At 40.5% G+C, this 26,963-nt stretch overlaps 1 protein-coding gene across 1 annotated transcript in view; it reads right to left on the bottom strand.

The window, feature by feature from the left end:
- The window catches only part of NEIL3 (nei like DNA glycosylase 3), a 45,322-nt gene extending 31,225 nt beyond the window's left edge, over window positions 1-14,097 (bottom strand). The window contains exons 1-2 of the mRNA XM_052661521.1: window positions 13,942-14,097; window positions 127-254 (exon numbers count right to left, since the gene is read on the bottom strand). Of these exons, the coding sequence (XP_052517481.1) occupies window positions 127-254; window positions 13,942-14,097 (284 nt within the window). The remainder of the gene's footprint in view (window positions 1-126; window positions 255-13,941) is intronic.
- Window positions 14,098-26,963: the final 12,866 nt, after the last annotated feature.

The raw sequence follows: 26,963 nt of genomic DNA, 5'->3' as shown, positions 1-26,963 counted from the left end.
TAGAGCTCTCTTAAAAATGGAGTACTTTCTCTGTGATTAAATGTGACATGTAGCAAACTGCAAGAAAAGCCTTCTGCAGATCTTTAAAGACAGACAGGTCAGATGTATTGTACAGGTTTATCTTACCGTAAAGCTTTTGGCCCAAAGTACATGAAGAGCTCCTTCCCCAAAGTTTCCACACCACTGTAAACATGTCCATTAAACAGTCTCAAGAAATCCTGACTGGAATTTTTATTATTATTCAGTGCAGCAGCCTAGGAGAAAATACACATGTGTAAACACACAAACTTGAAACAAAAATCATAATTTAAATCTTAACATTTTTATATTACTCCATGCTCAGGTGCATGCCAATGAGAAGAATCATCTCCAATAAGTCGAATAATGTAAACAGCTGTTTACGTATATTTTGTTAAATTACTAGGCAGTTATTTAAAGAGAGAGAGGCCAAAAAAAAAAAATAATAATAATAAGTGGAAAAAAAAGTCATTGGCACAGAATCAAAATGAATTTCTCCCAGGACTATACTGTTCTGTGCATGTGAAAATAAGGCACAGGGAAATGACATGAATGTTTTAAAGTTAAAAACTAGGGCACAGAGTCTTTCGTTTCCAAAGTACAGCCAAGGTCCTTGGAAGAGCATTCAGATAAAAACATCTAACTGTGGTAAAGAATAAAACAGGTAAAGAATATAGGTAAACAGTATATTTTGGTAAAGAATAAATTTTGACCTTTGATGATGAATGCATAAACCAGTAAGAAAGAAAAAGAGGGCAAAAGCCAAGTAAAAGTGAGAGAGAACCCCAAAGGTAAGGAGCCAGATTTTATCAGGAAGGCATTTACTGGACATTAAGACATGAGACCTCCAGTTTTCATGGCTCTGTGGGATACAGAGGGTCAGAGGCGGAGCCCGGGTCCCTCTGGGGAGGGGATTCTGACTGCAGGGCTGCTCCTCTCCCACTCCCCAACTGTGATGTTCAGAATAAAGGAAAAAGAAACCCAGTACACCTTCCCCCATCAGCATGGAAACCAAACAACATATACAACATATATACTGAACATTATAAAAAAGACCAAGGTAATTACAGACATAAAATATCAGGACTCCTGCAGGTGAAGGGAAGGAATGCATTGAGTTTACAAATACCTGAGAAGCCATGCCAAGTAGCCATTTTCTTTTTTAAAGAAATAAATTGACTAGCCTTCGAAGTAAAAATGCATAATGACAGAGAAAATGATGACAGAAATAAAGCTTTTTTCAGAAGCCAAGCAGTATGTATGCTGTGATTATAAAACTATAAAACAGTTTAGATACTGTCTAAGAACAAACAACCCACTCCAGTATTCTTGCCAGGAAAATCCCATGGATGGAAGAGCCTGGTAGGCTGCAATCTATGCGGTTGCAAAGAGTCGGACATGCCTGAGCGACTTCACTTTCACGAACAAAAGGAGACAGTATGCCACTAGAGAAGAGTGGAGAAATAACTCCAGAAACAATGGAGACAGAGACAAAACAAAAATCACACCCAGTTGTGGATGTGACTGGTGATGGAAGTAAAGTCCGATGTTGTAAAGAACAATGTTGCACAGGAATCTGGAATGTTAGGTCCATGAATCAAGGTAAATGGAAGTGATCTAACAGAAGACGGCAAACACGAACCTGGACATTTTAGGAATCAGTGAAATAAAATGGACTTGAATGGGTGAATTTCATTCAGATGACCAGTATATCTACTATGGTAGGCAAGAATCCCTCAGAAGAAGCAGGGTAGCCCTCATAGTCAACAAGAGTCCAAAATGCAGTACTTAGGTGCACTCTCAAAAAACAACAAAACGATCTCTTTGTTTTCCAAGGCAAACCATTCAATAATACAGTAATCCAAGGCTATGCCCCAACCAATAATGCTGAAGAAGCTGAAGTTGAACGGTTCTATGATGATCGACAAGGCCTTCTAGAATTAACACCAAAAGAAGATGATCTTTTCATTATAGGGGACTGGAATGCAAAAATAGGAAGTCAAGAGATACCTGGAGTAACAGATAAGTTTGGCCTTGGAGTACAAAATGAAGCAGAGGAAAGGCTACTAGAGTTTTGCCAAGAGAACACACTGGTCATAGCAAACATCCTCTTCCAACAAAACAAAAGACAACTCTACACGTAGACATCATGACCAGATGGTCAATACCAAAATCAGATTGATTATATTCTTTGCAGCCAGAGATGGAGAAGCTCTATACAGTCAGTAAAAATAAGACTGGGAGCTGACTGTGGCTCAGATCATGAACTCCTTATTGTCAAATTCAGACTTAAATTGAAGGAAGTAGGGGAAACCATTAGACCATTCAGGTATAACCTAAATCAAAACCCTTACGATTATATAGTGCAGGTGACAAATAGATTCAAGAGATTAGATCTGATAGACAGAGTGCCTGAAGAACTATGGACAGAGGTTCATGACCTTGTACAGAAGGCAGGGATCAAGACCATCCCCAAGAAAAAGAAATGAAAAAAGGCAAAATGGTTGACTGAGGAGGCCTTACAAATATCTGAGAAAAGAAGAGAAGCTAAAGACAAAGAAGCAAAGGAAAGATACACCCATCTGAATGCAGAGTTCCAAAGAATAGCAAGGAGAGATAAGAAAGCCTTCCTCAGTGATCAATGCAAAGAAATAGAGGAAAACAACAGAATGGGAAAGACTAGAGATCTTTTGAAGAAAATTAGAGATACCAAGGGAACACTTCATGCAAAGATGGGCACAATAAAGAACAGAAGCAGTATGGACCTATCAGAAGCAGAAGATATTAAGGACAGGTACCAAGAATACACAGAAGAACTAAACAAAAAAGATCTTAATGACCTATATAACCACAATGGTGTGATCACTCACCTAGAGCCAGACATCCTGGAGTCTCACGTCAAGTGGCACTTAGCAAGCATCACTATAAACAAAGCTAGTAGAGGTGATGGAATTCCAGCTGAGCTATTTCAAATCCTACAAGATGATGCCATCAAAGTGCTACATTCAATATGCCAGCAAATTTGGAAAACTCAGCAGTGGCCCCAGGACTGGAAAAGCTCAGTTTTCATCCCAATCACAAAGAAAGGCAATGCCAAAGAATGCTCATACACAATTGCACTCATGTCACATACTAGCAAAGTAATGCTCAAAATTCTCCAAGCCAGGCTTCAGCAACACGTGAACCGAGAACTTCCAGATGTTCAAACTTCCTTAGAAAAGCAAGAGGAACAAGAGATCAAATTGCCTGCCAACATTCTTTGGATCATAGAAAAAGCAAGAGAGTTCCAGAAAAACACCTACTTCTGCTTTATTGACTATGCCAAAGCCTCTGATTGTGTGGATCACGACAGATTGTGGAAATTCTTAAAGAGATGGTGATACCAGACCACTTTACCTGACTCCTGATAAATCTGTAGTAGGTTAAGAAACAACAGTTAGAACCAGACATGGAACAACAGACTGGTTCCAGATTGGGAAAGGAGTAGGTCAAGGCTGTATATTGTCACCCTGCTTATTTAATTTCTATGCAGAGTACATCAATGCGAAATGCTGGGCTGGATGAAGTATAAGCTGGAATCAAGACTGCGGGAGAAATATCATTAACCTCAGATATGCAGACGATACCACTTTAGTGGCAGAAAGCGAAGAGGAACTGAAGAGCCTCTTGATGAAAGTGAAAGAGGAGAGTGAAAAAGTTGGCTTAAAACTCAACATTCACAACTAACATCATGGCATCCAGTTCCATCACTTCATGGCAAATAGATTGGGAAACAATGGAAACAGTGACATACTTTATTTTCTTGGGCTCCAAAATCACTGCAGATGGTGACTGCAGCAATGAAATTAAAAGATGCCTGCTTCTGGGAAGAAAAGTTATGAGCAACCTAGACAGCATATTAAAAAGCAGAGACATTACTTTGCAACAAAGGTCATCTAGTCAAATCTATGGTATTTCCAGTAATCATGTATACATGTGAGACCCGGACCAAAAAGAAAGCTGAGCGCTGAAGAACTGATGCTTTCGAACTGTGGTGTTGGAGAAGACTCTTGAGAGTCCCTTGGACAGCAAGGAGATCCAACCACTCCATCCTAAAAGAAATCAATCCTGAATATTCATTGGAAAGACTGATGTTGAAGCTGAAACTCCAATACTTTGGCCACCTGATGGGAAACTCCAATACTTGGGCCACCTGACTCATTTGAAAAGACCCTGATGCTGGGAAAGATTGAAGGCAGGAGAAGGGGACGACAGGATGAGATGTTTGGATGGCATCACTAACTCAACAGACATGAGTCTGAACAAGTTCCAGGAGTTGGTGACGGACAGGGAAGCCTGGGGCGCTGCATTCCATGGGATCACAAAGAGTTGGATGAACTCTAGCACCAATCAGTGGTTATCAAGTACTGGCACAACAAACCTGAGTACTCAGTGAGGGAAAAACATTCTTTCACATTTGCCTTATTTTTATAAATGAATCAATTAGAGCCCTAAACTGAGAAGCACCAAGAATTTGATATTTTTCTGCTGTTTTTTCTGATTGTTTTCAGCAAAAACAAGACTTTTTGCTGTCTCTTGCATACACTTCAAACCAAGTGCAGATTAAGATAGCAGTTTTGAGGTGGGTTTCCATGACAACCAATTAGTAGTTGAAAATTCTCATATATTAGCCCAGAGACTTTGAAGATGATGATTAATAGAGCAGATATAGACCAGTTTTGAATAACCTTTGCCTCAACATAGACTAGGTTTTATATTTTTCAGCATTTTGGCCATAATGTCTTATGACCTTTTAAACCTTTCTTTTCTAATTAATGGTTTGGGGGCCTGTGTCTCTGTCACTCTAGAGCCAACAGCCTCTTATCCCTCCCAGTATCCTTTACTAGCAACTGGTTTTAACCATGTCCTCTGAAGTCCTCTGACTTTTATTAGGGTTCCCGGTGAAGGCCGGGTGGGAATCTGGCCCTGGTTCACACACACAGCCCTGGACACCACAGCAGCATCCCCGACTTTTTGGTTAGGAGAAAATGTGCTGACTGTCACCCCAATGTTTGCATCTTCCTTTAAGCTTTACAAGTTAAATCTAAAACCCATCATCTATCCAATATGCAGGAAAAGGTCACCATGCCAGTCCACACACCCTTCGTCCTGCCTTGAACCTAGGATACTTCCTTTCTGGGACATACAGAACCCTCACAGCCTGTGCTTGATTCCCTTGTGAGGGAGTCTCTCCCTGTTCCAGGTTGAGTGCACATCCCTAAGTTTCCCTAAGCACCTGTGTGCACCATGACCCCAGTGTTCAGATCTCCTTTTCGTTCCTTGATCTGGCTTTACCAAGTTCTGTAATGGCTCATGGCAGAGACAGAGACGATAACCTTGAAATAGACAGCGGTGTCACCATATCTAATAAAATAGTAAATGGGTCCCTAATGTCTCCCTGGAAGTCTGCTCACAGCACTAAATTAACCATTTTGCAAGAACTTAACACAATTTAGTTTAAAATTCTCAGCCAACAGCTACCACAGTTCATGCCACTCACTTGGCTGTGTCCATGACTTTGACATCCTCTAAGGATAAAGATGGCAGGTGGCATCTGGACACACACCCTCCACATAAAAAATGTATCATTCAGGGCTGTTGAACTGAATTTATTCATTTTAGAAAAGCTTGTTGACTTTCTACTACGTGTGAGGCATTGCGAGGCCTTATTCTAGACATCTGAAAACCAGATCATTTTCTGGGGAAGTTTCCCACTCTGTAAGGATAACTGCTCACTGTTCAATGACTAGACTGGGCCATCTAAAACTGCCCCATTATCAAAACACCCAGATGTAAATCAACAGTAACACATCATTGGGTTTTGTTATAATTAGCTAAACAAAATCTCTGAGTACAACTCATATCGAAAATTTTTGTGCCACTTATTCTTAAACCACTGTAACATCCATTTCAGCAGGTATAAATTAAAAGAAACCATAAAACCTTTTTCTTGGTCAAAGTTAAATGCCAGGGTTCCTAATAATGTCTATGTCTAGGAAGAAATCCAAATCTAGCTTATCCTGATTTTTATCCTAGATTTTCCCTGGGAAATGTCTAACTCTGTGCTAAATATCCCTATTAGTTCCTACAGTCCTGAGGGAGTTTGGTTCCATGTGTAGCTAACAGAGAGCACAGCTGAAATGCCCACTAGACGAAGATTGAGGGGCAGGTTAAAGAAAGAGCTTTTCCATACAGTATTAATCTGTTAAGACACCACAGGCTGTCCTGGAGTATGCATCTACATGCTGTCCAATTACTGCCAACCATCAGAGGTTTTAGGAAGTCTAACGGATCTGACCATGGGAAATGTCTCTCCAGCCAAAGGAGGATTCAGTAGAAGGCCCTCCCAAATGTTAGGGTTCCTGGACCACTTATTAACAACACAAAGAGGAGCATGTGCCCTTAGACATAAATTGCTTGTACATAGGAGGATGAGTCAAAAAACACAAATGCCAATATACTTAAAATGCATGACACCAGTAAGTCTCTTCAAACAACTGTCCACGAGAAGTGAACCATGGTATCCTGATGGACAGAGGCTCAAGGAACCAGAAGCCAAATCTTCACAGGTGTCCTGGTTTTGTACTCTAGTCTCTATAATCAAAAATAACACAGAATAGGACACCAAAAACAGAATGTGGAAAGGGATGATATTAAAGTCTCTACAAATACTGAAAAAAGATGTTTTGGGCCTGATGAAGGTGAAGGTGACTATGACAATACAGACGTCAGCAGAGGGCAGGTGGGGAACGATCACACGTGGAGAGGCCGGAGCTGTGGAAACACACAGACCTGACACCATCTGATGACTTCTGTGGCACAGCCTGCTCTAGCTACAGATGCCGCGAGCCCTTGGCTCAACTGTGTGTCAGAATTAGTTTTTTAATACTTGATGAGGTGCTTGGGAATTAAAAAGGCATGTTAGCATAACCTCTTCCCTGCTCACATACACGGTTTGTCACTCGCTATACACTCCAGTACACTCGCTGGGACTAGAATTTCCCTGCCTGGGAAGAAGAATCATCTTGAGGCTTTCTACCTGCCAAACCCAGCACAGGGCTTTCTACAACCGCTGTGCTGGCACTTGCCAACTGAACAAGTGTCTGTGACTCGTGTTTATCCCTTAGTTGTCCGTGAGCTCTTTGTGGACAGCAACTATGGTGTTTCCTTATCCCTGGGCACTTCGCACAATGCCTGGAGCTCAGGAAACATCTGTGGGATGAACCAGATCCTTTCCTCCTTCCCTCTTGGTATTCCCCACCCATCATCCCCATCTTGCTATACCTTTCCCAAGGTCTCTTGGCAAAAACTTCTGTTCCACCAACTGTTTTAGCTGCTTTGAGAATTATTAACATCCTAGTCTCTTATTTTCTAATTATCTTCAAAGAAATGAGGCTTAAATATAGGAGTACCAAGTTACTACAAAAGCTAGATGTATGTAAAATATTATAGTTAATCAGAATTTCCCATTAAGTAAAAAGAACTTTACGGGAAGGTTTAGGATTTCAGCAACCAGTCCCAGCCTGCCCTGGTTTTTACTTAAGATGTTTACTTAGCATTTAAATGACTGCTTTAAAAACACCTATTCTAATACCTTATTTGGGTTTTGAGGGAGATGATACAAATTGTTTATCATGTGGGCACTTGACCTAAATCACCTGATCCCTAGTACACTATCATTTCTAAAATAATCTGCTCTAGAGAATATACTCCAGGCAAAATAAAAATTTCAACTTATAACTGACCATCTCAAGCACCTGCATACATTTTTAACTGTTTTTTTTTTCTTTTAAAACACCATTTGAGGGAGAAATTCTTATGTACCAGTGATGGTTTGTTCCATTTATTTTGAGAGCTCTTATGTACAAACAGGGCAAGGTTTTTGCAATAAACCTAAGAACTACAAGAGATTCACTTGTCCTACTGTAGAACCCGGGGTTATCACCTCTTCATACAAGATGCAGCAGCCCATGCAAATTCAAAAATTAATTTCCACAAGCCTATTATCTTTGCTGTAACTATACACAATTGTCCAATATATACCTGACTTTCTCATTTTGACCCTTATAAACTCGTTACTGTATTATCTGAACTTTTCATTCTTTGTTCTTTCCCCTGAAATAAGAGAAGAAAATATCCTTTGCCACAATTTTAAGTATGATTTAGAAGGGTTCACCTTCCCATTTTCAAGTGGCTTAATAATAGGAAATCATCAAAACAACATATATCTTTGGAGACAGCACATGATTTATTGTGCTGATTACCATTTATTCTGCCTATCCATGGGTGAACAAGGAAGATGAACTTTTAAGAACAGAATAAGGCTTTTCCACAGATAAATGGTTCACCTCTAGTTCAGTTACATATTTCCCCTAGAGAGGGAAATATACCGTATTTACAATCACAGTCTCTTTTTGTCCCCCACATGCTTTTTACCCCCAATACAACAATACTTTTAGTAATCACAAGCCACTTATCTATCCATTTAAACTATCAAAAAAACCTAACTTTAAAATGGTCTCTAAGCCCCCCAAAAGAGGTCTTACAATTTTGTAAGAGCAGAGGCTATAAGCACTTACTCAGAGGCTAAATGTTTTATACACAATATGATTACACCAGAAGATTACACCCCTTTATAAAGTCATCATCAGATAGGTGGGTCTGGTGAGAAAGCCCTGATCTGGGAGAAAAAGGAACAATTACCAGGACTTTTACTGCAGCTCAGACAGTAAAGAATCTGCCTGCAATGTAGGAGACCCGGGTTCGATCCCTGGGTCGGGAAGATCCCTGGAGAAGGGAATGGCAGTGCACTCCAGTATTGTTGCCTGGAGAATCCCATGGATGGAGGAGCCCGGCAGGCAGGCTACAGCCCACAGAGTCACAAAGAGTTGGACACAACTGAGTGACTAACACTACTAGTGTGGCACTAAGCTAAGAGTTTTATGTGTCCTATAATCTGATTCTGACCAAATAGGCAAAGATGTGAGTATAAGCAACAAAGGAGCTGGAATTCAAAAATCAAGATGATCAGATGTTCTCTCTACGTCATCCCCAACACTTTAGGGTTCACTAAAAGCTCCAATGGCTGTGGAGAATCATCTCCCTGAGTTTCCTTAACCGTTTTCTGTTCACTCTTGCTCCATGACTCCATGTAATGCTGAATGCTGGTAGTAATGATCCTGAGTCATTAAGATGAAACCATTACCCAGATCCATGGAATAATGTAATACTATTATGCATGTTCTATACAAGTTAAAAAACCTCTTTTTAGATTTAAACGAATAAGCTTCATTTAGCTAGAAAATTAATCTCTGTGGATTAGCTCATTCCTTCATATAACGGCAATCAAATGAATTATGATTTCCACTTCCTCAACCATAAAGAGAAAGGAGGGAGGAAAACTTTTATTATGTGGCTTCATTATATTCTTGTAATAGAAATTTCCATTTAACATGCATAACAAAATACACACTCATGGAGAAAGAGTCCAAATTGAATTTATTTTTAAATCTTTCATCAAAATTATTTTTGCACTATTTAAAACTTTGCTCTTTCTGATCCATTCAAATGTTTACTAAATAACTCTGAGACACTGTGAAGGGCATATCAAGATGAGTAAGAATAGCTAGCATATTACATACATATATCAAATCTTAAGAAGAGAGAGAGTAGCCAGAGGACCATGTTTCAAATGAAATGAATGCTTATAAACTCTGTTTCATATTCTGTTTTGTGAAAGGAAACTGAAAACATATGCAGATTACACACCGATTTCACCAAAATATTGTATCCACCCAACAATTAAAATCGAAGGATTGACTCTTCACAGCTCATTAAGCAGGCATGTTCATTTATATTCCAGTGTTGTCTCTTACCATAAGGTTCCAAAAGCTCCAGCAGAGTTTTATGCGATGTGCTTACAGAATTGCATAATTTTATGCTGACAAGACAGTGGATCAAAACTCAGAAGTAATATAGTGCGTGCACGACTAGCAAACGCTGGGCTTCTATGGCTAGGCTTTCTTCTTCAAATTGGGGGTCACTTGTCACAAGGAGACAGGCCTTAGAACATGTTCTCCATGAACTTCAAACTTGAGCCAAGAGGACAACTACAGGCCACAGTAGCTGATTCATTACAACAGTAGCTACACAGGTGGGGTTCTTCTTTTTGGTACAATGATTATCTGGAGTTTAACTCATTTATTTTAAATGCCCATTCAGTATTTATTTAACTCTCCTTTGTACTTTTTCATGTTTATTGCAATATAAAGAAGATCACATGCAGTTATTATTTTTCAGCTGCTGCCTTGTGAAAACTAATGATTTCAAGTCAGTAGCAGAAACCTTTGAATAGCTTTAATGCTCAGGCATAAAGGTCTAGGAAGCATGGGATCACCTATTTAAGTAGTGATCATGCCAGAGATCTGTGACAACCTACCACGTTTTGATGAAATTTACTATAGGGCTTCCCTGGTGGTTCAATCAGTAAAGAATCTGCCCATAGTGTGGGGAACCCGGGTTCAAACCCTGGGTTGGGAAGATCCTCTGGAAAAGGGAATGGCTACCCATTCTAGTATTCTTGCCTGGAGAATTCCATGGAGAGAGGAGCCTGGCAGGATCTCAAAAAAGTCAGACACGATTGAGCGACTAACACTATGGATTCAATGCTCTAAAATGCAAAGACCCTTCATGTTTACAAAGATTATTATTTCTTTAGATCAAGGGCCCATAAAGTGAAGCTATGGCAAAATATTTAGAATATTCCCAATGATAAAGGGATTATTAATTCCACATTGATTTTCACAAAGGGGTTATTCATTTCATATTGATTTTCAAAGCCAGTTCCCATAGAACAAGATTCTTGATTCCAAATCATAAAGACCTATTCCAATTTTTAATACCTCTTTATGCCAAAGTATTAAATATAGTAATGTTCAGTGATTGCTTTCCAAGTGATATTAATTTCCCAACCACTGATGAAGCATCTACATTATATTATCAGGCTGCACTGTGAATATGGGAATGGAAGCCATTAGCATTACCAAAGTAGGTAAGCCAACTGGCTAAACTGAACAAAAGTAAAAATGGTGGCAGACACAGCCAAAAACTTAACATCTCACTTCTCTGATTAATAAGTAGTCACCACTATATGCTGAGCAGTATGGTATTCTTGCCAAAATGAATCAGTCATTTTCCTACTGAACCGTTTATAACTGAGGGGAACTATGGTTAAAAGTGTAGGCTTTGGAGTTTGAAAGAAGAAAGATTACACCTGGTTCAGCCCTTCCTAGTCATGTGATACCGGGCAACTTAATTATTTAAACTCACTTCAAGCTTCACATTCCTTATCTGTAGAATCAGGTTAATCCTTTATCATGGGGTTATTATTTTTTATAATGAAATGATATATAACAGTTCTTCAAAAGCACTTTATGCCTTGGAACTGAAGATAATCGTAAATGGAAAGGAAATGTTCATGCTGGTCTGGCCTGAAGACCAATGAGGTAATGTCTATTTAAAACATTAAATGGTATTCTCAAGGAAGTAAGTTTATCTGACTCGTATCCTCGGGAGCTACTAATAGCTTAAAACTTAATACAGAATATATTATTGTTTAATGATGTAAATTATGATATCCGTAACATATTCATGCCATATCATTACCACACCCTACTCCCTTTACTTCCAAAATAGCAATTCTGTTCCCTTCTCTTCATTTGTCACCAGCCCCCTCCTCTGTGCTCCAGGTAGTCTTCTCAGATTCCTGTAATCTCACCTGAGAAGGCAGCAGGTACCCTGGCTTTCTGCCAGTCTTATAATTTTCCTTTGCAAGGAGAATGATCTTTCAAAGTGCCACTGGATCTTAACACCCTTCAAAGACCCCCATTATTCCAGAATGAGTCGAGTCCCTACAAAGTTCTGCAAAGATTCTCAGGATCTGACTTCGACCAGCAATCTCAATTTTGTCTTATTTCAAACCACGTTCCCTGTATCTCATCATCCCCTTTCCAGCCACACCAGATTTCTTTCAATCTCTCTTCCTTTGCTATTGCCTGCAGTGTTCCACCTTCAGTTCAGATCTAGGTATCTCCTCACCCTTCACACCTCAGCTTGTTACTTTCTCAGCAAAGCCATCCCTGAACTTCCTGTAAGTTCTCATGGAACCCTGTATCTTTACTTTAGAGAATTTAATCAACTTATATTTCTTTCTGTTTTCACCTAATGAATGTCTATGTACCTTCCCAACTAAAGAATAGCCTCCACAAGGGGAAGTGTTAGATTCTGTTACTGAGGTTCCTTGAGTATTCAAAATTCTGTTGAATGAGTGATTTTTCTATAAACATTAACTCTTTCTATAAACTTTCATTAACTTTCTATAAACTCTTAAGAGACTACTCAGGATTCATCTCTGTGGTATCCTGAAATGATTTTGAAAGAAAACACTATAATAAAAGAACAGGTACAGAGTACTAACTGACATATAGTCAAAATAAATAAAACACAAGGGCAATTGGAAGGAGATGCAAAAATTACTCTTTGTCCAAGTTTGAAAATGTATTTACTCAGACTCAGAACTTCATTTCTTTCAAGTTGTAAGCATATGCTAATTTCATAGCAAGCAACTTTTTCTTCCAAGACCAAAGGCTATGATGAAGCTTTGCAGGAGAAATTGAAGTACAGCGCAATAATGCATGCATTCATGAAATACAATCATCCGTACATCTGAAGGGCTTTTAAGGCACGAGGTTTAATCAGAATATTTTCAGTACAAGTTCTAAGTTCTTACCAGATGAAAATCACACCACCTGCAATGCATGCCTGAGTGGCAAGAAGCTGTGCTATAACTTCCTTTAAAAAGAAATAAATTCACTTAAGGGATCCAAAATGGTTCTGCCGCTTCATTAGATGGCAATATTGAGTTGAGTGGACAGGGTGGTGCCAAATCTTCTGTGGGAAATTTTAGGATTATATGTTAGTTATAATACACTTTCAGTTGGAGAATATTAGGCAGGCGAGAAGCTAGAATTTTATTCTACAAGCTTATTGTTTTTAAAACGTGAAAAACAGAAGAAAAAAAAAAAACAAAACAGAGGTTGCAGGCATCTGATAATATTCACAGCAGCAGCTGCTGCTGCTGCTGCTAAGTCGCTTCAGTCGTGTCCGACTCTGTGCGACCCCATAGACGGCAGCCCACCAGGCTCCCCCGTCCCTGGGATTCTCCAGGCAAGAACACTGGAGTGGGTTGCCATTTCCTTCTCCAGTGCATGAAAGTGAAAAGTGAAAGTGAAGTCACTCAGTCGTGTCCATCTCTCAGCGACCCCATGGACTGCAGCCTACCAGGCTCCTCGTCCACGGGAGTTTCCAGGCAAGAGTACTGAAGTGGGGGGCCATAATATCTGAAAATATTAACGGCAGAAAATGCGGCTATGGATAGAAGGAAACCATCTTTTGCTGGGTTGTAAAGAAGCTAAGCAAGGTGGCATGGAATAAAACACCTTCCATCACTTCCCACCTGGGCATCTCCAATGCGGCCTTAACTCGGCGGTCCAGCAACCAACCCTCAACCGCGCAGGCGCACCAGTAGGGCATTCTCCCTCAGGTGAGGTCAAGGTACGTGTTAGGAAAGGCGAGGCCCCAGGAAGCCTTGTGGAGAAGGAAGTGACAACCCACTTCAGTATTCTTGCCTGGGCACTCCAGTGGACTGAGGAGCCTGGTGGGCTGCTGTCCACGGGGTCGCACAGAATCGGACACGACTGAAGTGACTTAGCTGCAGCAGCAGGAAGCCTTGACCAGAGCTAAGGCACTTTGGACCCTGGAAACCCGATGAGCTTTTTGTTCTATCTCCCACTGCTGGTCCCCTAGCGAGACACGGAAGCTGCTCACCTGTGAGGGGCCCTGAGGCCGGGAGGCGGCGGGCGGCGAGCCGGGCCGCCCCAGGCCCTGCAGCGCGCGGCCCCGCACGTCAGTCAGAGCCTGGCCCGGGCGCACACGCGCCCGAATCTTCTCTCCATTTAGAGTACAACCCGGGCCTTCCACCATCGCCCGGGCCCGCGCTGCGCCCCACTAAGTTGCAAAGCCAGCTGAGAAAACTGCCGCGTAACTTCACCTCAGCGGAGATACTTAGCTCCTCCTAGAAGTTCAAATCTCGCGCGCTCCCGGCCCCGCCCCGGCCCCGCCCCGGCCCCGCCCCCGCCCCGCCTCTCCAGCCCCACCCTCCCCCACCTCCCCAGGCCCGGCTTCTCGGCGCAGGCGCAGTGGCCCAGCCTTCGGGCACAGACGCGGGGGTGCAATAGAAAGGAGAGAATTGTTGCTGCTCACTCACCACCCTCCTCTGGGGGCCGATCTGTATATCCTCAGAAGCTCTAATTTTGTTTCCTTTGCTTTGAAGTTTTGCCCTTGTCGTTGAGCTGCACGGTACACGCACGTTTTGTGACCTGATTCTCTTACTCTTCCCGAAGTCCGAGGTGGCCTGGCAGGCCTCAGGTTTCTGCAGGCCCTCCTCGGGCTTGGGTGGCCGCAGAGGGACTCAGGGGAAGGTTTTTACAACAAGCAGCTTTTACTTTTCTCCTATAGGTTTCAGATGGTAAAGCGTCTGTCTACAATGTGGGAGACCTGGGTTCGATCCCTGGGTCGAGAAGATCCCCTGGAGAAGGAAATGGCAATCCACTCCAGTACTATTGCCTGGAAAATCCCATGGACAGAGGAGCCTGGTAGGCTACAATCCATGGGGTCGCAGATAGTCGGACACGACTGAGCGACTTCACTTCACTTCACCTATAGGTTTAGCATGTCTTAGAAAACGTGGCCTATTATGCCAAGTATATCTTAGTGTCTATGTTAAAATCCACTTCATTTTTTGATACCTGAGCTAAGCAAGATTCTACAAAAATTCATACAAATATTCTGTTTTGGGATGTCTGAGATGAGCACCATTTGAAATTTTGTAAAAAGGCAGGGCTCTATATAAATTTGAGGCAATGCATAGTTTTTCGAATTTACATAACGTTGCACGTATGAAAATATATAATGACTCCATACAACTTTTTAAATAATGAAAAATCTAATCCTTTTTCAAAATTAAAGTATAGCACATTAAAACACAACGTCAATTTATCAAAAATTTAGTAAGCATATCACAGCCATCATTAAACCAGAATATATATACTAATGATTTAAATTTAAAAATTGGGAAAAAAATGTCTTTGTAGAGAGAGATTAGTCATAAAAAGTTAGCTGGATCAGGCTCAGGATTCTTTGTACTTCCTTGTTTAATTACTGTTTACGCTTCTAGGTCAGGTTACAAAATAGTCAAGGAAGAATCCTATTTTCTAACAACCTAAATTCAGTCATGATTTCTGCCCTTTGATGGAAGACAGTCTTCATATGCCCAAGCTCAGGGGCCATGGCTGAGAGGAGCTATCCCACGTCCAAGGTAAGGAGCACCAACGTGCTTTGCTGGAGCAGCCACGAAGAGATACCCCATGTCAAAGGTAACAGAAACCCAGGGAAGACGGTAGGTGCTGAGAGAGGGCATCAGAGGGCAGACAGTCTGAAACCAAAATCACAGACAACTAGCCAATCTGATCACATGGACCACAGCCTTGTCTAACTCAATGAAACTAAGCCATGCCCTGTGGGGCCACCCAAGACGGATGGGTCATGGTGGAGAGGTCTGAAGAATGTGGTCCACTGGAGAAGGGAATGGCAAACCACTTCCGTATTCTTGCCTTGAGAACCCCATGAACTGTATAAAAAGGCAAACGATAGGACACTGAAAGATGAACTCCCCAGGTTGGTAGGTGCCCAATATGCTACTGGAGATCAGTGGAGAAATAATTCCAGAAAGAATGAAGGGATAGGGCCAAAACAAAACAACACCCAGTTGTAGACGGGACTGGTGAAAGAAGCAAGGACAGATGCTGTAAAGAGCAATATTGCATAGGAACCTGGAATATTAGATCCACGAATCAAGGCAAATTGGAAGTGGTCAAACAGGAGACGGCAAGAGTGAATGTCGACATTCCAGGAATCAGTGAACTAAGATGGACTGGAATGGGTAAATTTAACTTAGATGACCATTATATCTACTACTGTGGGCAGTTCAGTTCAGTTCAGTTCAGTTCAGTCGCTCAGTCATGTCCGACTCTTTGTGACCCCATGAATCACAGCACGCCAGGCCTCCCTGTCCATTACCAACTCCTAGAGTTCACTCAGACTCACGTCCATCGAGTCAGTGATGCCATCCAGCCATCTCATCCTCTGTCGTCCCCTTCTCCTCCTGCCCCCAATCCCTCCCAGCAGCAGAGTCTTTTCCAGTAAGTCAACTCTTCACATGAGGTGGCCAAAGTACTGGAGTTTCAGCTTTAGCATCATCCCTTCCAAAGAAATCCCAGGGCTGATCTCCTTCAGAATGGACTAGTTGGATCTCCTTGCAGTCCAAGGGACTCTCAAGAGTCTTCTCCAACACCACAGTTCAAAAGCATCAATTCTTCGGCGCTCAGCCTTCTTCACAGTCCAACTCTCACATCCATACATGACCACAGGAAACCCATAGCCTTGAGTAGACGGATCTTAGTTGGCAAAGTAATGTCTCTGCTTTTCAATATGCTTTCTAGGTTGGTCATAACTTTTCTTCCAAGGAGTAAGCGTCTTTTAATTTCATGGCTGCAGTCACCATCTGCAGTGATGTTGGAGCCCCAAAAAATAAAGTCTGACACTGTTTCCACTGTTTCCCCATCTATTTCCCATGAAGTGATGGGACCAGATGCCATGATCTTCGTTTTCTGAATGTTGAGCTTTAAGCCAACTTTTTCCCTCTCCTCTTTCACTTTCATCAAGAGGCTTTTTAGTTCCTCTTCACTTTCTGCCATAAGGGTGGTGTCATCTGCATTTCTGAGATTATTGATGTTTCTCCCGGCAATCTTGATTCCAGCTTGTGTTTCTTCCAGTCCAGCATTTCTCATGATGTACTCTGCATATAAGTTAAATAAGCAGGGTGACAATATACAGCCTTGACGTACTCCTTTTCCTATTTGGAACAAGTCTGTTGTTCCATGTCCAGTTCTAACTGTTGCTTCCTGACCTGCATATAGGTTTCTCAAGAGGCGGGTCAGGTGGTCTGGTATTCCCATCCCTCTCAGAATTTTCCTCAGTTTATTGTGATCCACACAGTCAAAGGCTTTGGCATAGTCAATAAAGCAGAAATAGATATTTTTCTGAATCCCTTAGAAGAAATGGAGTAGCCATCATAGTCAACAAAAGAGTCTGAAATGCAGTACTTGGATGCAATCTCAAAAACAACAGAATGATCTCTGTTCGTTTCCAAGGTAAACCATTCAATATCACGGTAATCCAAGTCTACACCCTGACCAGTAATGCTAAAGAAGCTGAAGTTGAATGGTTCTATGAAGACCTCCAAGACCTTTTAGAACTAACACCCCGCAAAAAATGTCCTTTTCATTAAAGGGAACTGGAGTGCAAAAGTAGGAAGCCAAGAAATACCTGGAGTAATAGGCAAATTTGGCCTTGCAATACAGAATGAAGCAGGGCAAAGGCTAACAGAGTTTTGCCAAGAGAACACACTGGTCATAGAAAACACGCTCTTCCATCAACACAAGAGAAGATTCTACACATGGACATCACCAGATGGTCAACACCGAAATCAGATTGATTATATTCTTTGCAGCCAAAGATGGAGAAGCTCTATACAGTCAACAAAAACAAGCCTGGGAGCTGACTGTGGCTCAGACCATGAACTCTTTATTGCCAAATTCAGACAGAAATTGAAGAAAGAGGAGAAAACCACTAGACCATTCAGGTAAGACCTAAATCAAATCCCTTATGATTATACAGTGGAAGGGAGAAATAGATTTAAGGGATTAGTTCTGCTAGACAGAGTTCGTGATATTGTACAGGAGACAGGGATCAAGACCATCCCCAAGAAAAAGAAATGCAAAAAAGCAAAATGGCTGTCTGAGGAGGCCTTACAAATAGCTGTGAAAAGAAGAGAAGCAAAAAGCAAAGGAGAAAAGGAAAGATATATCCATTTGAATGCAGAGTTCCAAAGAATAGCAAGGAAGATAACAAAGCCTTCCTCAGCAATCAATACAAAGAAATAGAGGAAAATGATAGAATGGGAAAGATTAGAGATCTCTTCAAGAATATTAGAGACACCAAGGGAACATTTCATTCAAAGATGGGCTCAATAAAGGACAGAAATGGTCTGGACCTAACAGAAGCAGAAGATATTAAGAAGAGGTGGCAAGAATACACAGAAGACCTGTACAAAAAAGATCTTCACGACCAAGATAATCACGATGGTGTGATCATTCACCTAGAACCAGACATCCTGGAATGTGAAGTCAAGTGGGCCTTAGGAAGTATCACTACTAACAAAGCTAGTGGAGGTGATGGAATTCCAGTGGAGCTATTTCAAATCCTGAAAGATGATGCTGTGAAAGTGCTGCACTCAACATGCTAGCAAATTTGGAAAACTCAGTAGTGGCCACAGGACTGGAAAACGTCAGTTTTCCTTCCAATCCCAAAGAAACGCAATGCCACAGAATGCTCAAACTACTGCAAAACTGCACTCATCTCACATGATAGCAAAGTAATGCTCAAAAATTCTCCAAGCCAGACTTCAGCAAAATGTGAACTGTGAACTTCCAGATGTTCAAGCTGGTTTTAGAAAAGGCAGAGGAACCAGAGATCAAATTGCCAACATCTGCTGGATCATCAAAAAAACAGAGATGTTATGGGGAGGGAGGCGGTAGGGGGGTTCATGTTTGGGAACACATTGTAAGAATTAAAGATTTTAAAATTAAAAAAATAAAAAACTATTAAAAAAAAAAAAAAAGCAAGCGAGTTCCAGAAAAACATCTATTTCTGCTTTATTGACTATGCCAAACCCTTTGACTGTGTGGACCACAATAAACTGAGGAAAATTCTGAAAGAGATGGGAATACCAGACCACCTGACCTCCCTCTTGAGAAACCTGTATGCAGGTCTGGAAGCAACAGTTAGAACTGGACATGGAACAACAGAATGGTTCCAGATAGGAAAAGGAGTATGTCAAGGCTGTATATTGTCACCCTGCTTATTTAACTTATATGCAGAGTACATCATGAGAAATGCTGGGGTGGAGGAAGCACAAGCTGGGATCAAGATTGCCAGGAGAAATATCAATAATCTCAGATATGCAGATGACACCACCCTTATGGCAGAAAGTGAAGAACTAAAGAGCCTCTTGATAAAAGTGAAAGAGGACAGGTAAAAAGTTGGCTTAAAGCTCAACATTCAGAAAACAAGACCATGGCATCTGGTCCCATTACTTCATCGCAGATGGATGGAGAAACAGTGGAAACAGTGGCTAACTGTATTTTGCTGAGCTCCAAAATCAGCACAGATGGTGATTGCAGCCATGAAATTAAAAGATGCTTACTCCTTGGAAGGAAAGTTATGACCAACCTAGATAGCATATTGAAAAACAGAGATATTACTTTGTCCACAAAGGTCCATCTAGTCAAGGCTATGGTTTTTCCAGTGGTAATGTATGGTTGTGTGGGTTGGACTATAAAGAAAGCTGAGCGCAGAATTGATGCTCTTAACTGTGGTGTTGGAGAAGACTCTTGAGAGTCCCTTGGACTGCAAGGAGATCCATCCAGTCCATCCTAAAGGAAGTCAGTCCTGGGTGTTGTTTGGAAGGACTGATGTTAAAGCTGAAACTCCAATATTTTGGCCACCTGATAAGAAGAGCTGACTCTTTTGAAAGACCCTTATGTTGGGAAAGATTGAAGGCAGGAGAAGAAGGGGACGACGGAGGATGAGATGGTTAGACAGCATCACCGACTCAATGGATATGCGTTTGGGTAAACTCCGGGAGTTGGTGATAGACAGGGAGGCCTGGCCTACTGTGCTTCATGGGGTCGCAGAGAGTCGGACATGACTGAGCTACTGAACTGATACTGAGTCTTCATACAGTTTATTCAGGTTTACCTTTTTATTTATTTATTTACTTTTTGCTACCTAACAAATTACTTCATTTCGTATTTCAAAGTTTCTTCATGTCAAGAATTTGTAGGGGTTGGGCTGAGTGGTTCTAGATCAGTGCTTGTCAAGCAGTTTCAGTCTAAATGCTTGATTGTAGCTAGAATACCCATATAAGAGAAGGCTCTCTTGCACAGCTATTGGCAGGAGGCCTTGGTTTCTCCATTATGGGTCTCAGCAGAGGGGTGCTCAGCTGTTTTCCTGATGTGGCAGGTGACATCCCAGAGTGTGTGATCCAAGCGACAAGGCAAGGAGAAAGCTGTAATGGTCTTTACACCTTGTCTCCGCAGCGTCACACCCATACCCTCACTTCTGTTCATTAGAATCCAGTCATTCTGAACAGCCCCCAGAGGGGAAGGGAGGGGAATTTAGCTTTATCCCTAGAAGCGAGAAGAATCGAATAATTTGTGAACATATTTTATAACCATCACAATTTTCAGTCATCTGACTGATTCGTCATGGACTTATTCTCTTTAGCTGTTGTGTACTGGTGCACATTTGGATCAAATAAAATCTTTAATTAGAATTAGGTTTACCATCCTCCAGAGAGCTGAGTTAAGAGCTGGGGAGTAACACTGAAGACATTGCGAGATGTCACTAATGTGCCCCTCGAGGCCAAGACAGATTTTGTTTCACTGTGACTAGCCTTTGAGTCTTTGCATATTTCTCTGTTATCCCTCCTTACATGCAATTAGGAGCAAACTTGTATGCACTGTGCATCTTCAGTGTTTATAAAGAATCATGTCACCGTTGCAAGTAAACCTACTCTGCTTTAGACTCTGTTTCTTCTTAAGCATTATTTATTACTTGATGACTTTATAAAAGTCATTCATTTTCTCTAGAACACACTTTTTTCTTATGTAAAATAAAACATACTTTTCTTATAAACCTCCACATGATGTTTTTTGCTTTAATTCACAATTAAGGTAAGATATAGGAAAGCACTTCAAAAACTGTAAAACATTACAAATTCAAGGAATTAGGATAAATCCTATTTGCTGTTTTCTGTACTTTCTGTTTCTTGGCTCATGCTATAATTCTCACGTTTTCTTATTTCTTAACTTTGTCTTCATCCCAGTTTCCTGAAATTCTCCCAATCTTAAATCCTGCCGCTACTGCTAGGTCACTTCAGTCGTGTCCAACTCTGTGCAACCCCAGAGACGGCAGCCCACGAGGCTCCCCCGTCCCTGGGGTTCTCCAGGCAAGAACACTGGAGTGGTTTGCCATTTCCTTCTCCAATGCATGAAAGTGCAAAGTGAAAGTGAAGTAGCTCAGTCATGTCTGACCCTCAGCGACCCCATGGACTGCAGCCTACCAGGCTCCTCCGTCCATAGGATTTTCCAGGCAAGAGTACTGGAGTGGGATGCCATTAAATCCTAGCTGAATGCATATCCTCTAAGAAACTTTACAGATACATTTTATAAATGTAAGAACTAGGGCTCAGAGAGATTATGTAACATGTTCAAGGTAACAGACTTGGGATTCAACCAGGCCAGCCAAGGTCTTAGCCAAATGTTTTCAGCAACATCACTTATATGACACTATCCACAATCAAATATATTTAGCAACAACTTATGAAATGGTTGTTTAGAGGAAACATACATCTTAGTCAGCCTCATGTGGGAATTAAAGACAATCTCAAAAGCTTCCTTTAGCTTATCTGCTGTTCTTGTTTAGTCATTAAGTGGTGTCCAACTCTTTCATGACCCCATGGACTGTAACTCGCCAGGCTCCTCTGTCCACGGGATTTCCCAGGCAAGAACACTGGAGTGGGTTGCCATTCCCTCCTCCGGGGGACCTTCCCGACCCAGGATTGAAGCCAGATCTCCTGTGGCTCCTGCGCTGGCAGGTGGACTGTCTACCACTGAGCCACCTTTAGCATATTAAGCGTTGACACATTTTGTGTAATGAAACTTTGTTTTTACTCTTCTCTTTACAATGTCTGTGGACAGATTTTTAGCTTGAATGATAAAAATGTAGTGTGGGGGAAATTTCTTTTAATTTCTGTTTTACATAAATTACCTGAATATATTTACCAAGTAGAGAGAGGACACCCATCCTCTCTGAACACCCTCTTAATTTGAGCTCTGAATAGAGGAAATAGTCATTAGTGAACATCATATGCAGGTGTTTTCAGTGATATTTACTAAAGAGTCTCCAGTTTCTGCCCATTAAGAGAAACTTTTAATGTTAGGCTATAAGAAGAAGCATAAAATGCATAGCAACAGAAACCATTTTTGACACATCTATTATCTGGAGCAAATACCAAATGCTGAGGCTTTGCAAAGCAGCGGATTTTGTTTCATTGTGAAGGCTGGAAGTGCCAGCTGACAGTTTTCTTCTTGCAAAGTCAAAATCGAAATTGCAGAGCCAACCGTGGGCTCCGAGGTGGCCCACAGAACTGCTCTGACACATCTGACCTTTTCACAATGATGTGAAGTCTTGGACAGGGCACTTCAATTTTGCCAGATCCTCCATGAGAAGGATTTTTCTAATTTATTTCTTAATTTAAGCATATTTAGTAAGCCAAGATAGTTTCTGAGCATGAACTTAATTTGGGACAAACAATAAGCAGTTCATAAACACAAAACAGCACAGATACTCTCTTTGTGGGGGTTGTTTCTATGAGAAAGGGTAGGACAATGAATTTATGTTCTGTTCTGGAATAGAAAAGTGTATTATTTTTGTAAATACCTTGAAGCAACATTCCTCTCTGTTTCAGCTACTGGAGAGCACTCTCAAGTTGAGGCATGAACTTGAGGCCATTTCCTCATTCATTTGAATGAGGCCATTCCCTCATTCATTTGAAAAGCAGTGAAATTATTGGGCCCTGAATTTGTTGCAGGAAGACGGCTAGATCCATGGAAATGGATAAAAGTCAGAGATCTAGACAGCTCACCAACCAGTGCAGAGAGAAGAAGAAATAAACACCAGCATGCAAACAGAGGTAACCTCAGGTGCTCCCAGCAGACACAGGGAGGAGACCTTGGTCCCAGGCATCTCAGCTAAATTCTGAGGACATATAAGTACAAGTTCATTGCATAAAGAAAAAGGAAACGGGGAATTTTAGGCAGATGGGGGAAGCATATTTACAATGCCAGGAGGTATGAGAGAATCTCATAATCTCATATCTGGGGAACTACAAGAATATCTGAAGGACAAGAGGACAGGGAGTAGGGGCAGATGGGGCCGGGAGAAATCAGAGAAGCCAGGTTACGGAAAACTGAATGGTATGCTAAGTGTGAGGGGTTCTTTCTATTAGAGAGGGTAGGAGATTCTGTTGAAAGGAATAGGGGGACAAACAGGATTCTGTGCAGCAGATTAACATGTTTAGATATGCTTTATTAAGTGATCCCCAGAAGGGCATGAAGCAGTGGGTCTTGATCCATAACATTTGGTCACATCCAGGGGGAAGAGAGAGTTCTAGGATCTAATGCATCCAGGGAAAAGATGCTACTAAATATTCTATACGGTTCAGGACAAGCCACCAGAACAAATAATTAATTATCCATTCAAAAGCGCTAATTGTGCCAAGGTTGAGAAAGCCTGGGGTGCAGGGAGAGAGCTAAATAATGCTCCCCCCACCAATACGTTCATGATCTGATCCATGGAATTTGTGAACAAGTTTCCTTAAGTGGCAAAAGGGATTTGACAGCTGTGATTAAATTAAAGAGTGTGAAATAAGATGATCCTGAATTATCTGAGTGTGCTCAATGTAATCATGAGGGTCTGATAAGAAGAGGCATGAGGGTCAAAAACAAAAAAAGTAGTGTGAGTACAGATGCAGTCAGTGCAGGAGACGTGATGACACCTTTGAAAACGGAGGAGGGAGACAGGCACCAAAGGAACGCAGGCGAACCTGCAGAAGGAGGCAGCCCTGCTGACCTCCTGGCCAGGGAGACTGATCCTGAACTCTAACCTTCAGAACAGTTAGAGAATAAATGTGTGTCATTTTAAGCCCCTAAACACGTACTACTTACAGCAGCAACAGGAAATTTATATGTCTGTCTTGGAGACTAGGGCAGATGGGACGTGAATCTTGAGGCAGATTAAACGCTAGGAGGAGGGGTCAGTATTGCCAGGCGCTCATCTGAGCTCTGGGGTTACAACAGTGATCAGGGCAGAGAAAAATTTCTGTTCTCTTGAAACATATAGTGTTTTCCTTTCTTTTATGTATGCATGAGTTCTTATTGTATTCCAGGAAGTAATGCCCACATCATGCTAACTGCCTTTCCCAATTCATCATACATAGACTAACTTTTCTATCTTCAGTCTTAGTTTTTATTTATTTGAACTTATCAGTATTTTACATTATAATTTGTATCCCCAAGTCCAAGGTATTTTAATGTCATAAAAATATCTCCCCACATTTTTTCTATTAATATTGTTTATAGTTTTATTATGATAGATTGGTTGTTATTCACAGTTATCCATTCACTCCTCCACATCACTGTTACTAACCCATTCCTGCCATGTGTCCCTGCAAAGGAATAGACTTCACAACACCATTGACAGGCCCAACCATTGGACACCTTTGGCTGACTGAATGCACCTTCTCTTATCTGATCATAAACTTGCAAGTAAGAAATAAAAAGTCTATTGTCAGAAGCCAGTGAGACTTTAGGTTGGCTTGTCATGCAGCATACCCTGGATAAATTTATGTTTACATTTAGGCCTCTTACCTATGATGCCATTGGGCTTTCCCCATGTCTTATCAGTAAAGAATCCCCCTGCATTGCAGGAGCCACAGGAGATGAGGGTTCGATCCCTGGCTTGGAAAGACCCCTGGAGAATGGCATGGCAACCCACTCCAGTATTCTTGCCTGGAGAATCCCATGGACAGAGGAGTCTGGTGGGCCACAGTCCACAGAGTGGCAAACAGTTGCATATGACTGAAGTGACTTAGCACACGCACATCTGTGATGCCATCACTGTTATATGCAGTTATCCTTCATATATAATTCTGCTTGGTCTCTTTATTCTGTTTTGTTGGTCTATCTGTTCCTATATCAATTCTATACTGTTTCTTAGTACTGTGTTATTATTATATGTCTTAACAGTGCATGAGTTCCTACTTAAGTCTTCCTTCTCAAAATTATATTAGCTTTGTATGACTGTGTAAACCTTATTATATTTAAAATCAGTTTCATGTTCTCCTGCAAATTCTACTGAGCTATTGATTATATTGAGATATATATAGATATAGATAGATAGATAGATACTCACACACACTGAGTTTTAGATAAACTTGGGAAACTATCAATAGCTTTAAAAATGTCAACATGCCTTATTTTATTAAGGTCTCATTTGATTAATTTTAGAAATCTTGTATTGGTCTAATTCCTAGGATTTCATATTTTGGGTTGATATTTTAAGTGGGATATTATCTTCTATTTTTAGTTAGTTTTTACTGTTAAAGTGATAGACTCCAATGTAAATTATGTACACTCAATTGAGGAAAAGAAGAAAATATTAGAACATCTGTAAATGTTTATTTTTATTTTATTTTAACATTTTAATTTTTAGATTAATAGTAACTAATGTATTAATATATTAGTTCTAGACTAATAATAGCTGACTTTTATATGACACCAACTTTGTGCTATACAAATGCTTTCCACGTATTAACTCACTTAATCCTCACAATACCCTAAGTGGAAATTTTTTTCTTCTCATTTTATAGGCAAGACAAATGAGGCAGAGTGATTATATAACTTGCTTAAGTTCACACAGGTGTGACCCCAAGGCAGTCTTGCTTTTAGTCTCTACACTATGTTGTTTGTAAAGTACATAACTGTAGTTTATAAATAAATATTGGGGTCATATTAGGCTCATAAAATGAGTTGGTTTGCTTTACAAAGATAAGAATCATATGTTTTTAAAAAGTTTTATTTATCAACTTTTAGAGAACCAATATTTTGACACTAGAAGTATAGAAAAATGCTATTAATCTTTAACGTCAACCTTATACCTGGCAATTTCACTTAACTCTTTTATTAGATACATTAATTTGTTCATTCTGTTGGGTTTTCTATGTAATCTTATCAGTGACAAATAATGACAGTTTTATCTCTTCCTTTCAAATTCTTATCATTGTTAATTATTTTCCTTGTCTTATTGTGTTGGTTAGGGCCTTCAATACTATACTGAATGGTAGTGGTGATAAAAGATATCCTTGCTTTATTGCGTTCAAATTTTTGTCAATAAACACTGTCTAACTGAACCTTTTAAATGAATACTTTTATTAAGTTAAAAACATCATATTTGCTCTCAGTTTTCTTAGTTTCTTTTGTTTTACCATTAAATAAATATAAAATTTATTAAATATCTTTCTTTATCTACTGAGGTGATAATATTTTTTTTAGTCCACTGTCGCGATGAATTGCACAGATAAGAGTTTTGATCAGTAAACTGCTATACCATTCCTGAGATTATTCCTACAAATTCACACTATATTGTCCTTAATAGACAGTATTTGGCTAACATTTTATTTAGTATTTTCTTATCTGTGTTCAGAAGTAGACTATTTCCCTGTTTCTTTTGTATTATCCTTATATAATTTTAATATCAAGATATTAAGCTCATAAAATGACTTGTGCGGTCTTTTTTTCTGGAAAAGCTTTATATGATAAAATATCTGTTTTTTAAAGTTTCATTTAACCTCTAAAGGACCTTGTTTCAACTAACTTCAAAGTATTTAGTTACCTAAGAAGAAAAAAGGATACCAAAACTGTACTATGGCATTTTCTAGAGAAATTTTGTTTAGTCAGGTAAATATTTTCTGCAATTCATCATAAGTGAGCTTTAAAGTTTCCTAGTACAATTTTGAAATATGTGGTATTTGGCAATTTTGGAAAAGA

This window comes from Budorcas taxicolor, chromosome 24 (genome assembly GCF_023091745.1).
Source record: "Budorcas taxicolor isolate Tak-1 chromosome 24, Takin1.1, whole genome shotgun sequence".
Lineage (NCBI taxonomy): Eukaryota > Metazoa > Chordata > Mammalia > Artiodactyla > Bovidae > Budorcas > Budorcas taxicolor.
Note: the sequence above shows the minus strand (reverse complement) of the source record. Positions and strands in the feature narration are given on the sequence as shown.